Source organism: Anguilla rostrata, chromosome 4 (genome assembly GCF_018555375.3).
Source record: "Anguilla rostrata isolate EN2019 chromosome 4, ASM1855537v3, whole genome shotgun sequence".
Classification (NCBI taxonomy): Eukaryota; Metazoa; Chordata; class Actinopteri; order Anguilliformes; family Anguillidae; genus Anguilla; species Anguilla rostrata.
This window is the reverse complement of record NC_057936.1, coordinates 48,783,681-48,798,070: the sequence shown is the minus strand read 5'-3', so window position 1 is coordinate 48,798,070 and position 14,390 is coordinate 48,783,681. Positions and strand designations below refer to the sequence as shown.

Here is a 14,390-nt window from a genome sequence, read left to right as displayed (position 1 = left end):
TTGAAGCGAGCTTCATATCTGTGGTGAAATACGGTGGTGGATCTGTATGGATTTGTTTTGTATCTGCTGGTCCTGGGACCAAGTTCTTTTGGCCAAGAACCTGATATCCGATTGCCAAGGAACTCAAACGTGGCCCCATATGAACCTTTCAGCAAAACAATGACACCAAGCATAACTAAGAAGCAACAAATAAATGGATGCATGACCACAAAATTACTGTTGCAATGGTTATTTCCAGACTTCAATCCAATATAAACAATGTGTGATATGAGTTGAAAAGGGCAGTCCACAAGATTGTGTTTGGAGGAAGCATAAAACATATAATATAGAAGACAACTCATTTGTGTTGTTCTTGTGATAGGATGTGAATTATTTTTCTTTTTTATATAAATATGCACACACACACACACACACACACATACACGCACACACACATAGATAGACTATATGTTAGTGTACCCATAATTAATTCCATTTCTCTCTCTCCCCCTCTCTATATTATAGATACACTATAGATACACTATAGACAGACAGACAGACAGATAGATAGATAGACCCAAAGATGTTGGCATAGACCATGTATTCTGTAAAGCATCAAAAAGTATAAATTCCAGCTGTCAGTAGTCTTTGAAATATACATTTATTGAGAATTTAATGAAGTTATTACTTGTGTTACTTTCACAGTCAGTTGTACAAAAACTACCTGTATGTATCCTTCCAGTTTAAATATCATTGTGATTAAACTGCTTTTCTGTATACCTGCACATGCATGCTATTATTACATTAACCTCAAAATGATTCCACTTAAAATGAGTTCTGACCTTTACTTTTACTACTTGATCTAGACAGTAAAAAGAACATCTTTTTTTTCATTGTGAGGCATAATTTTCTCAGTGCTTAAAAAAAGCTATGAATGATATATGTAAATCGGGAATTAACAAAAAAAACCATATAGTATTCTATTCATAACCCAGTTTTCAAAATTAACATGACTCCACATCCACATATGTAAAATTATACAAATTATTGTGATGACACTCCAAACATGAAGTTCTAGTTTTCTAGAAATTACGAGAAATAATTTGTTCTTCTTGTGACTCAGGTTTCAGAATGTACATGTATGCAAGTTTAAGTGATGAAGACTATTTTGAAATCATTCCCTTTCATGACATATTTACACAATGTAATTAGTTAATAATTGCACATTCATGCTGCAAAAACAAATTTTTACAAATATTTTTATATGCATAACATTCTTGTACATGCCACTGCAATTGGCAAAAGTATAAAATAACAACAAAATTTAATTGCAAATCTCAAATTGAATAAATTTCTTCAGGACAAAAGGAATTAAAGAAGGATGATTTGAAAAAATTGTCTCAAATTTTGGACTGAGTTGAGAGTTCTCAGGAGTTAGACGCTAAAGATAATGTATATAATACAATAATTGATTTATTTAAAAATAATCTTTCAATCAATTTGAAACCATTCCAAACCATTTAAAAAACCATATTCAGATTTAAAGAAAAACAAATTAAGAAAAAAACAAGTTCTGTTCTGTACAGAACATAGGAAGGGCATCTAAAAAGTAATTTACTAATAGAATGATCATATTATGGATTACAAACAAATTAATGGAAGTACCCAAATAATTAGAGACATCTATTTGTAATGAGCGAACTAACATTAATTAACAGGCACTAAAGTACTTCTCATTAGAAGTAAATTCACCATTGACATAGGCATATCATATACAGTATGCTACAGACATATCACATTCAGTGAAACATGCTACAGTAGCATAAAAAGGACCAGCAGTTTTGCTGGAGGGTCTACTGGAAATGGTGAATTGAAAGGTCACAGTATGGGACAGTGCTGACCACACATTAAGTACAGCATCTCCAGAGGGTCCTGCTCCTGGACTGCTCTGCTGTTAGTGGCACCCTGTGCTCTGGTAGGCTGAGTTACCACCACAGGTGCCCCCGATTGTGGATGCACTTTGTTGCCTGTTTTCTTGAACTCCACAGATGCGAAAGATGGGAGGCTGCCATTTTTTTCTATGCACACTTTGGGTTCCTCAGTAGCTGGGGAAAGCTGAAAGTCTTTCTTCGCTGCTTTAGTGCTGCTCTTTGTTTTAACGTTCAGGTCATCCTGGAAAAGCTCTGAGTCGCTGCCATGGGGAAGGCTGAAGTAGGTGCAGTTGGGCACTGCTGTTTTCCCTGGGTCCTCCAACTCTGGGGATGATATGACCGCGAGAGGAGGGTTGTGACTCCCAAAGTGCGAGTAAGGAGCGGCATCACTTGCATAGCCTGGCCCAGTTTCCACTGACATGCTATCCCCATTCTCTTGCATTGCCGAGTCCTCTGGTGGGGATTTTCTGATCAGATGGTTCTCTTTGAGGAGCCATCTGCCCTTGTCAATCAAAACTCCTTCCTTTGTGTCCACATTAGTTTTCAAGGCAATGCATTGAGTCGGCTCGTTACATGTGGTGTACAAGCTTGTGGCATTAAAGTAGGACAGATCTGTGATCACTTTGGCCTTTGCTTCATGGAAAGCAGTGAGGCTGCCAACACTGTTGCTTCCTGGTCTGTTTTCTCTCTTGGCTTTTGCTCCAGAAGGAGGTCGCTTGCCTGCAGTGTCATTCCTCCCATACAGCCTCTCGATGGTTCTTCTCACGTAGCCTTTGGCAATAGACCGTCGTCCACTTTCATCCTCTCCACTTTCTGTAGAGGTGTCCAGTGATGCCTGGGATCTGTACCCCCCGCTGTCAGATGTTTCTGGTCTGTAGTCAGACAGGTCTGATGTATTTGGGCTAGGTAGCTGTTTGTGGCCGTACTGGAAGTCCACATTACTTCTGGCTAAAAACAGGTCCCTAATTGACTTGACCCTTGTTCCTTCAAATTCTCTCTTTAAGCTGCCCTTAGAGTCATAACTAAAAGCTAAAGAGGAGGCGGATGGAGCAGGGTGCAGAGAGTTGTTTAACTCCTCAAGTATTTTCACAGACTGGGAAACATTATTCCAGACACACTCGTCTTCCACTATGGCTTCTTCAGTGACAAGGTTGAGCTGATTGGAACCTTCTGTGCTGTGAGTTGTATGCATGTGTGGGGTGCTTTCATTAACCTGCTCTTCTTCACAATTAGGTTGATTTTCTTCTACATAGCAGAAATGTTCTTCCATGTGCCTGACCTGCTCCTCATCGTGCATAGCCTGTTGTTCATCTTTGCTGTCTTGCTTGTCTTCATAACTTGACTGTTTTTCTACATAGGTTGGACATTGTTCAGTAAAACTCTCTTGTTCTCCTATACAAGCAGCTTTCTCCTCTTTATATGTAGATTCATTTTTTTCATAACTAATGTGTTTATTCACATAGCTATTCTGTTCTTCTTCATAGTTAAAGTGTTTTGCCAGTTCTTCTACACAACTATTGTGGTCATTTTCATGGCAGTTCTGTTCTTCATCAGGACTTAATTGCTGTTCATCCTGGCTGGATGGCCATTCTGTTTTGCTTTCTTGCTCTTTTACGCTTCTCCCCTGATCCTCCTGGCAATAACCCTGCTCCTCCTCATAGATACATTGCTTATCTAAACAGTGTGCCTGGATAGCCAGCTGCTCTTCATGGCTACACTTATTGCCTGTATCATTTTTCTGTTCTTCTACAAAACCAGTCTGTTCTACATAGCTAGCCTCTTCTGCATCATAGCTTACTTGCTCTTCCACATAGCTGGCCCTCTCTTTTTCATTACTCTTCTGCTTTTCTGGGTCTTCAGCTTGCTCTTCTACACAACCACTTTGTTCGGCACAACAAACCTCTTCTTCTACATAGCTTCCCTGCTCTACCTCACAAGTCCACTGCCCATTTTCATGGATAAGCTCCTCCCCTTGACAGATAGCTGAGTGTTCTATGAAATTGCCCTGTTTTTCATCATAGCAGAGTGGTTGTTCTGCATATCTATCTGTTCCTTCTTCATAAATATTGTGCTCTTCTTCATGGCCCTCCTGCTTTTTTTCTTGGTCAACTGGCTCTTCTGTACAGCCTTCTGGCTCTTTGCTGATCTCTGCCTGTTGTAAAGCTGAAAAATCAGCTTTTTTAGTACCAACTCTAACAGTGCTTCCAGTGTCCACTATGAGTGCACTTGTGACATTTTGAATGATTGATTTAACATAATCTCCCACTTCCTGTTCAAAGTTTGATTCTATGAAGTTGATTGTCTCTTCTTCTACACCTGATTCTTTAAGATGATTTACTCTCTCCCCAGGGTAAGATTCTGCAGTGTCATTAATTTCAGAGTTCTCCATAGGGACTTCACTCATGTTTACATCACTTGTCTTTCTATTGACAAGGGTCGACAACTCTTCTTGGAGTTTGGTATTTGTGCTAAGTTCCTCCACTAATTCCTGAATATCAAAGGGATGTTCCTCATTTCTATAGCTTTGGTCTTGGCATGTTTCAAATGATAACTCATGTTCAAAGTTGGATGATAGCCTGTGATTTTGAGCCTTGTCACTGAGTTCCTGAAAACTCTTCCAGTTCTGCAACAACTGTGAGGATGTAGACTTTTGCAAATCTGAAAGGCTAGCCTTCAGCTCATCTGCATCTTCAATGCTGGATATTTTCTTCAAAGATTCCATCATTTTCAAAGCCTCAGTGCATGATGTATTGTTAGCTAGTGGTTCGTTAGTTTTTGTGTTTGAGATTCCTTCCTTTAAAGTCATAACTGATAAAAATGCAAGGAGTGCCTGGGGGGATGAACCAAATGTAGAAGCCACATAGGATGTAAAGTCTGGTAAGCTGTGTGACTTCTCCATACAAGAAGGTTGTCTATGTTCTGAAATCTGTCTGATTTCTTGAATTGATAAACTCAGTTTTTCTAGCATGTGTCTTATGTCCAGGTACTCTGTTGATCTGTGAGTAAAGAGAGTGAGTCCTGGTTTCATGTTTACACTTTCAGTGGAAATGCAATGTCTTTGCTTTTCACCTGAGCTGTCATCTGATGCCATTTCACCTTTCTCTATGGTGGGATCACCATCTATCAATCTCTCTGTGACATTACTGTCATAATACTCCTCTGTATTAGGCCTGCGTGCCTCATGCATTGTTTTGTTTTCCTCAGGAAAAGCCTGTTCCTCGTTTCTTATCTGAAAGACCACCCTTGCTTCCATGTTAACCTTAGTAGAGTTTATGCCTTCCATGTATGCTGTTGGTTGTGGGTGAAATTTTTTCAGCCAGTGTTCTACATATTCATTGACAACAGAGGGGGGTGAATGTGGTGCCGGCAATGAAACACTTTCACTTAACTCCTTCAATTCCTGTGCATCACTCCTGTCTTCATTCATTGATTTCTGCTTTGTCAGTACCTGTTTGATGTGGGTTGACTCAATAGGAGGCAAGAGATCAAGTACCTTTTTCCTCAGGGGCAAGTCTTCTGGATTCAATGCCTTATTGACTGGCTGATCTCTGACAGATTTCTCTTCAATTTGACTCAGTCCCTTCTCAGATGATAAGCTATTTGAATGTTCGGTGTTCAATGAAAACATGCTTTCAGGCAATTTTGAGTTTTTAATTGAACCACTTCCACCCCTATTCCCTTTTCTTTTCTTTTTTCTTTTACCTGGCTTTTGTTGGCTACTCTTTTCAGCTTGTTTCTCAGAGTCTGTAGGGCTCGAAATGTCTGTTTTCTCTTTCTTGCTTTTGTTAAGTGTGTCTCTGTTGCGCTCCTTTTGCTTCTTTTTGTATGGGCTCAAGCTTGAGTGAAAGCTTTGTTTTTCTTTTGGCCTTATAGGCTTCCTCATGACTTTATCAAAGTTTTGACTCATTGTGCTGTCTTTGCCCTTTCCATAATCTGACCCTGCACATTCTCTTTCTGAATTAGCAACAGTTTGAATGTCATAGTCAGTGGGGAGATCAGTTCTGTTCTTGCAAGCTGCGACCCTGGGCTCTGACGATAAGGACAAGGTCTCAGCCCTTCTGCCACTCAGAGATTCTGAAGCTGTGAATGGTCTCCTTAGGTCCAGTTCAAAGTCATTGCTGGCAGAATAAAGGCCTGTGTCGGTAGACGCAGGTCTCCCATGCACTGATTCACACTGGCTCCGAACACGGAATTGTGTATTGGCAAAGAAATTGTCATGACAGCTCTGTTGCTCATATATGTGCAGCACTGTTTCTGTAATTTCCTCTTCATGTTCTCGCATCTGTAGGATTTTCGATACTCCTGATGGATCAATGGTGGATTGCAGTTTGTTATTATTGATTTCCATGGACCCCAAATTCCTGGGTTTGGGAATTGGCTTGCTGTTGCATTGTCTTACTATGCAGCACTCCTCCGTAACTTTGCCTTCAACAGTCTCTTCTGTGTAGGAGTATGTCCCAACTACATTTTCCTGTATTCCTGTTTCAGTTTCCATTTTGATGCTTTCCACTGAGGCCTGTTTCTTTCTAATGCTTCTTGGCCCAGGGGTTGGTGCCCTCCTAGAAGTGGGCTGCCATGCCTCAGATCCTGCACCATATGTTTCATCCTCTTCCTCTTCACAAATAGGCCCGTTTTCATTTGGTAGGATATTGTTCTCATCCTTCGATTCATATCCATCAGGATCTAGCCCATCATTGTCTTTAGATGGCACAGTGCTTGAATCCGGTGTGCAACTGTCCTGCTCTGGCTGTGTGAGGCAAGCCATGTTGAGCTGATTGGCAACACTGGACCTTGTTAACGTGGTACTCCAGTGTACTGTCTCTTCCTCCTTTATTGTCAGTCGTACCTTCATCTCCACAGTCATGCTGCCATCTTGGTTGACCCGGAAGGACTTTTCTATATCATCATCGGGAGGCACAAGGTGGTGTTCCTCCCCCAAATCTCCTGCACAGGTGCAAGTCTCCGCCTCCACAGATCCCAGTGTGGTGTTTGGGTCCATCTCCACCGAACCAGTGAGGTTACTGGGGAGATCATACACACTTCCCGTGATGGAGTTCTGGATCTGATTCACAAAGTACTTCTCAGACGACAAAGAGAAATTCCTGGACTTTGAGCTACTGGATCGTGATTTCTTTTTGCCTTCAGCCAGATGATTGCAATGAGATCAAATAACCAAAAAATATTAAAGATGGTGAAAAATAGAAAATCAGGTTTTTAGGCAGGATAGGATATCCAAAAAGAAGAAAGAAAAAAGGAAGGAAACAGGGAAAAGAGAAATAAATGTAAGAAATTCTATAAATGGATAAGAATACAAAAGTTTTATAAAATACATAAAATACAATATTTGTTAAAAATAATAGTGGCACAGTTGTAAATCTTTCAAAAATATAAATAACGGGAAAAAACAGCAACAAATTGAACAATGGAAATGCAATGGTTGTGTCCATATGTATGCATATGCACTCCAGCTCAGCACAGCAGGAGGGTATAATATGTAGGTCACTCATGGAATTATTGGTATTATCTGCACCTGAGCACCTTACCAATGCTTATCTCTTGGAGAGATAGCTGAGGGTCTGATAAATACAAAATGCTCTGGTATTCCACAGATAATATTTTCAGAAGAAACGCTAAAAATACGGCTATTTTTGTGAAGAGCCGTTTCAGCATAGGTTCTCTCGGTTTTTTTGTCTGCATATTAATTTTATAGGTGTTTTCCAAATATTAAAAAAAAAAAAATTATTAGTCAGTATTTTGTCCAGCTATTATTTGACATATTAAAAACACAACTAATTCAACTTTTTTGCATGAAATATTTAGCATTTTTGCCTCATCTTTTAACATTAAAAATTCTCACGAAACATTTTCTAATTCTCAAAATTTCAAGTTACAATTTAAGAGCACAGACTTACGAGTCTTTGGCTGTAGCCTATTTGGAATGACACGACTGGATGTTGCAGGAAGCCGTGTGGGCAGGGAGGGTTTCAGAAGATCATAGTTGCCTGACTTGAAGGGTTCACGGCCTGCAGCAACAACTGCTCCTGAACATAGAATCAGTGCTGGAAGACCATCCACCTACAATCCAAGGAAACACATTTTTTACATACCAAAAAATGTATCTACACACATAAGCAAATAAAGTTTTTTTTTCATGCGTGGACATCATCTCAACACATTGTACAGAACCTTGATGGGAGAGGATGAGGTCACACTTGTCAAAGCTCTAAAGTTTACACGCCGGCTAAGATCAGGTATCTTCAGTGATTAAAAATAAAAACTTCATAATTAAACATCGACATTGAGGGAAATTTGTTTAAATCCATAAATATTGTACCAACAATGTTGATATTCATTGATGTGTTTTTGTATTTCTTCCCTTCTACACAGGCAATATAGTGTCTGCAATTTTTGTTCTTGTTCATTAAAATTGCTTTTCAGAAAGTACTGATGATAATTTGCCAAAATACTACAGTAAATGATATTCATCCTACCCAGGTTTGTGAGTAATCATCAAGTTAAGCATCTAAAGTTGAGAAATGTTTACTAATAGTTAAAGTCATATGAATAGTGGGTCTACTGGCAATATTTATATAACACTTATAATTCACCTGATAAAGTAGAAGACACATTTGCTATTGACCATTGATTTTCCTCTTCCTCAAAGTAACTTTGGTTGGGAATTTTTTTTTCCATCTATAATTGGTTGTACCTCTGTGTCTATTAGGGAACGTGCAGCCAATGATCGGTTGCCAATCCCTTAAAAAAGAATATATTCTTCTTTTTAAGATATCAGCAAGTAATCTGGTTTGAGGTTTGAGGCACACCATGCCATGACCCCACCCCCTTTGTAGCGTGAATCACCAACCTGTCCCAAGATGACGCCACAGCTAATTGGATGAGATCCGGCAACCAATGAGATTATCTTTTTTGTTATTTTTCTCTTGTCTATTTGGGGACTGCAGTGTGTCAGGCAAGGGTGATGTCATGTGCTGAAGCTCTAGCAGGCCAGTAACCCGGGTTTTGTGTGGTCATGTGTGCACATCCGGGCATTTACTATTCCAAACAGGTTGCTTTTATTAGAAACACGATTCTCTCTGTAAACTCACTAAGACCCAGTACTTAAAGGAGAACCTCTGGCTCTAAGGAATTGAAAAGTTCACCTGAAAAACCTTGAGACTTCTGAGAACTCCTGAGCAAAAAAAAAAAAAAAGTGAAAAAGTTGATAAGTATTTGGATATATCAAGAACAGCTTAAAATGGCTGATTTATAAAGATCAGATATGTCCAATTATATGTTCTGATTGTTTTTCCCACAAGACCACCCTGTGTGTCCTTTTATGCAATGCTCCATTTGTCAAAAGCTGTGCTCCAAAAGAATGTAAGGATTTAGGCAGCTGTGGAGATTGAAATTATGTAAATGGTTCACATTGTTTGTTTAATTATAGGGATGTCAGTCTGCATCAGCGGGAGGTTTGCTGCTAATTTGTACATCACAATGTGATTAAGTCTATTTAAGTCTCTCATTCTCAGGGTCTCAGGTTCTTTGACTAACAACCATGTCCGCAACTAGCTCTAGCAAATTAGCAGCGAGAGCCATATTTTGATCCTACCAAAAATGTCCAAAGAGGGCAGAATTATTTTTTCTGTTTTATACCGAAGTAGAATTTGCTTTCGTCCTTGCTTTTCTAATGTGCATTCCCTTTTGCTGTTGCGATAGGCAATGATTTTAGTTTCACCTCAAATTTCAACATTACCTTAAAAAGGCAAAAATAAAGAATGATCATACACTGAAAAAAAGTTTCATTGGATGAATCTAAAATTTTTACTTCAATTTATTCCTCAATTCGCTGAAAAATTTCAATTGAAAAAGCCTAAAAAAATATAGGTGTAACAGTAATACCTTACAATAAGGTCACATGGATTTGCATTAACTAATGTAGTTGTTAACTACTAACTACATAACAACAACATTAGTGAAAGGTAATTCATACTGAAATAAAAATAACGGTTAATGTATTTGTTAATGATTGACTAATTACAAGTTTATCCTATGTTTTGTTCATGTTTAAATAATCCTGTAACTAGGACATTAGTTAACATATTTCTAATCTACTGACTAATGAAATGTTAATTTCATGCTTAACTAATGTATTTCTACATCATTAATTCATGTTATCAAGTACATTAATAAATGAATGTAACCTTATTGTAAAGTGTTGCCGGTGTAACAAATAAAATGTGTTACTTATTAAAAATATTTCCTTGGCTATTGTTAATCCTGTGGGGTCAATAACATTCAATACCAGCTGTATTCAGACCAAAAAACTTACCCTTCTCCCATCTGCAGTGTATAGCTTCACCACTGGGAACTGCATGATCTCACACATGTAATCCAACAGAGCCTCAAAGGTCTGCGTGGTTTTCCTCTGCAGCAGGACGGTGTGCTTCATGCTGGGGTCTCCGTTCCTGAAGACCACTAGCCTCTTGGGTGTCCACACCCCCAGTGGGTTTTCCCGCCTGGCAGACCGGACCATGTTCTGCCGCGCCAGCTGAATGGCCCTCCGGCGGGCGCTGACTGGCCGGGCACTGTACCACGGCGGCAGCTTCTTCCTGGCCATCTCCAGGTTGATTGGTTTGACCTTCTTCTGGTCAGAGCAGATGTAGGACTGTCCATCCCGCAGCTCCTCCAGGGTCTTGACCGCGTGCACCCCTCTCGGGGTGGTGATGTTCCTCACTCCAAAAGGCAGCGGGACTTTCTTTGACAGGCTGTCCAGTAGGGCGTCAAAGGTCTTGAAGGTACGGCTGTTGATGACCAGCCTAAGCCCGCTGAACTGGGGGTCCCCGCTCTTGTAGAAGCAGACGCGCTTGGAGGCGATGGGGTCGGAGATGCACGGGTGTCGGGATACCGCAGTGAGACCACTTCCTGAGGACTGGTCCTGCTGAGGCTTCTGGGGGGCTGTGTCACTCATAATTGTGGACTGTCTGAAAAAGAAAAAAATGTGATTTGAACTGATATAGCATTACATGGCATTTTGGCTGTTCATTTATAATTATGCAACATTTTGAGTCATCGTAGACACTTTTCCCACTGTTATCACATTAGCTGTCCCACTTCAACGAAGATATCGTGGTCGTATGTGTCAATGTATTTATGTGCAAGTACAGATCAGAATCACACTTTCTGTGTGTACTGTGTTTAATTGGATCAATGCTTAATTTCAGTCCTTTCTACCTCATAAAGACCATGATGTGACATTTGAATTGAAGTTTTCATAGAAATTCAGTGTATAGTATTCAGTGTTTGATGAGATTCATGCTATAGAAAATAATCCCTCATGCTAGAGAAAAGCTGGACTGTCCATTCAGGCTATACCATTATAATTATATTTCTATTATTACATAATAGAATAATATATTTGGTTTCAACTCTCTGCCCAAAAGCCTGTTACGTGTGTCATTATTCATGAACTTTGTAAGGGACTCGATAGGTTAGTGAACCACAGCTGAATCAAGGCAGCTGGGGCTGAAAGGTTTTGAAATTGGGGAATTGTATATCATGTGACCTCCTCTGGCCAATAATTTCATAGACATATGGTGCCACCCACTGGGCAGTGATGCTGCCCTACAAGGTCATAAAGCACTGAACATAACTTCAGAACACACAACAACTGTTTCTATCAAGCTGTTTGGTTATTGCTTACCAACTCATTTTAGTGGTTACTGTTTGCAGAGATATAAAAAAATAAATAAAGAAAACAAAGCACAGGGAAAGAAATTATACATATAATTCTTTATCAAAAAAACTAAATATAATCCATGCATTGATGGGATGTCTGTTCTAGTCCCTAGTCTATAGGGTAGGTCACTTTGGGCTGTATATTAACCTGCTGTGTGGCAGAGCTTCAATTAACCACAATTTAATTACACCTTCAATTACCAAATTACATTTTCAGGGAAGTAATCAGAAAATTGTACTCACTATGCATACCGTGAAAATACAGTGCAAGTATTTGGACAATAATATTTTTTGTTGTCTCAACTCTGTACTCCAGCACATTTCTTCTGAAATGAAATTTAGGTTAACATGCAAATTATCAGCTCTAAATTGCAGGTATTTGCATCCATATTAGGTTATTCATATAGGTATTACATCCTTTTTCAGACATTGACCAAAAGTAATAGGGCAATTGGTCCTGTTTTGTGGCCCGCTGTGTGTCTTTGCATCATTAGTTAATGCACAAGAAAGCTAACAAGAGTTGTCTAGAGTTGATTCTAGGTGTGGCACATGTTGCTGTTGTCCCTCAACATGAACACCAAAAAATGTCAAAGCAGTAAAGCATCATAAGGCTGAAATATCAGAACGAATCGGTCATACACAGCCAAAATATTGCTTGTGTCACAAAAACACACACACACATACACACACACACACAAAGAAATTAAGTGAAGACTACACCAGCGTAACCTCGGAGGGTTCAATCTGAGATGGAAACCACAAGTAAGCCTCAAGCACAGAAAAGCCAGGTTAGAGTTTGCTAAAAAGTATATAAAAAACTGCAGGTTTTGAGCAAAGCCTCATTGGCACGTTAGATGAGTGGAAATGGAACTGACCCACATGTCTTTATTGATGATGTGACTGTTCACGACAGCAACAGGGTGAATTTTGAAGTGTACAGAAACATCTTATCAGCTAAATTCCAAACAAATTCCTCAAAACTCAATGAGCAGCAGTAAAATAAAAACAAAAAAAAAACAAGTAAACAAGGAGTTTTTCTACACTAAAAAGTGCAATGATCTTGTCCGGCTAAATTGATAACCTGAATCCAACTGAACATGCATTTGACTTGCTGAAGGCAAAAAGACTTCAAAAGACAAACACAAAAATGACAATGCTGCTGCAGTCAAGTCCAGAGCATCATCAGGGAAGATACCCAGTGCCTGGTGATGGGTCACATACTTCAAGAAGTCATCAAATGCAAAAGATTACTTATGATTATGTTCATTTGTCCAATTACTTTTGACCCGTAAATGGATGGAGGGTTTGAACTTTGCCATATTATTCATTTGTTAATTTTTTCAAATGTGCTGGTGAACAGAGCCAAAACAACAAAAATTGTGTCACTGTCAAAATAGCTATGGACCACACTGTACTGTATCTCAATGAACCTCTTCTAAAGCCTTCTTTTATTCAACCAAACAATAGCATAAAAACTAGCTTAATTCTATACTTCAATCACAGAATTTAGATCAACATTTTCTTGTAAATTCCTTTATATTCTCATCATTTAATCTACAATTTTGAATTATGAAAAGCTTTTGCCTGAAGACTGTATAATGAAAATCTTAATTAACATTTCTGACATTTCTGGCTTGAGTTTCACAGTTTCCAAGCATACTATACAAATGCATTATGTGTTATTGTTGAGACAAGAAGATATTGTATATATCAGAATTCATTGGCTCTTTTTGTTTCTACAAAAATATAAGCCTGAATCAGTTACTACTTGGTGCTGCGTTCATCAAGATACTGTGCACATCTGTACCATTGGACTATCAGAAAGACTGTATATGCTAGACTACACACACACACACACACATTATACATATGTATAAGTCAAAATCAGGACTTTAAGTGTCATATCTAGAGACAGTTTTAAAATGATAGTTTTACTAATATATTTAGAAATAGCTTAGGACTGATTATCTAAGTAATATTTTTTTCCCACCCTTTCTGTGTGTAAATCAATACAACTTTGTTAAACAGTTATGTCTCATTGTGTACTCAACATGCATTCTGATATTCTATTGCAATGAACTGTTTCATGTACAGTGTGGCAATAATTCAGAAATGACAAAAATGACACAAATAAAATTTCATTATAGAGGTAAACTCACTGCTTCAAATAATGCATTGCATAGCACTGTATGTAAATATTTTTACAACTTGTCACCTGACCAGTGCAGAATTAGGCCAACGATCCTTTCCAATTTATCCGGATAATCTGACACCATGTTTAAAATAAAATTGTTAAAAATTAAAAACACAAATCACCTGAGGAGAAATATAGAATTTCATTCAAATCTAATGAAGGCAAACAACTTACCTGTTGTCACATTGTATTCGTATTCCCTTAGTGTCCTGCCTGTGACATCCTAGCAACTGAAAAACAACCTTGTGCACTCGCACGGCTATTCTGGGACAGGCAACATCAGGGTCAATTTGCTTAATCTTTGCTCACCGTTAATCGGCACTTCAATAGTGTGGCATGCAAGTGCTGCCTCTAGAATGCAGGACTGCTGAGGCACGGCAGCAAGGTGTGGCCACAACACAGTTTGGCATGAATGTACTCACTTCCAAGGGATTTTTCTTTTAAAGTTGGCTCTAAAAATGTGCATTTCTCCACATCATAGGCCTGTTTATCTCTTCATTTCTTTTTTACGTTTTTGAATACAAAGTGTGAAACCAACAATGTCTTAATGG

At 38.8% G+C, this 14,390-nt stretch overlaps 1 protein-coding gene across 2 annotated transcripts; it reads right to left on the bottom strand.

Moving 5' to 3' along the window:
* Positions 1 to 621: 621 nt before the first annotated feature.
* Positions 622 to 14,094, bottom strand: LOC135253532 (oxygen-regulated protein 1-like). 2 transcript variants are annotated; one of them, XM_064332918.1, is made up of 4 exons: positions 14,014 to 14,094; positions 10,240 to 10,891; positions 7,823 to 7,985; positions 622 to 7,049 (listed from the first exon to the last, which is right to left on the bottom strand). In XM_064332918.1, the coding sequence occupies exons 2-4, from the start codon at positions 10,876 to 10,878 to the stop codon at positions 1,858 to 1,860; spliced, it is 5,994 nt and encodes a 1,997-aa protein (XP_064188988.1). In that variant the 5' UTR covers positions 10,879 to 10,891; positions 14,014 to 14,094; the 3' UTR covers positions 622 to 1,857. The 2 variants fall into 2 exon arrangements, with proteins under 2 accessions (XP_064188988.1, XP_064188989.1); XM_064332919.1 differs by lacking the exon at positions 14,014 to 14,094 and adding an exon at positions 11,889 to 12,055.
* Between the last annotated feature and the right edge of the window lie 296 nt (positions 14,095 to 14,390).

Excerpts from the sequence above, each read along its gene's own strand:
- LOC135253532 (XM_064332918.1), bottom strand. The coding sequence starts at position 10,878 with ATGAGTGACACAGCCCCCCAGAAGCCTCAGCAGGACCAGTCCTCAGGA. Across the intron at positions 7,986-10,239 it reads ACACTGCAGATGGGAGAAGG|GTGGATGGTCTTCCAGCACT; the intron begins GTAAGTTTTTTG and ends CTTGGATTGTAG. Across the intron at positions 7,050-7,822 it reads TAGGCTACAGCCAAAGACTC|GCAAAAAGAAATCACGATCC; the intron begins GTAAGTCTGTGC and ends ATCTGGCTGAAG.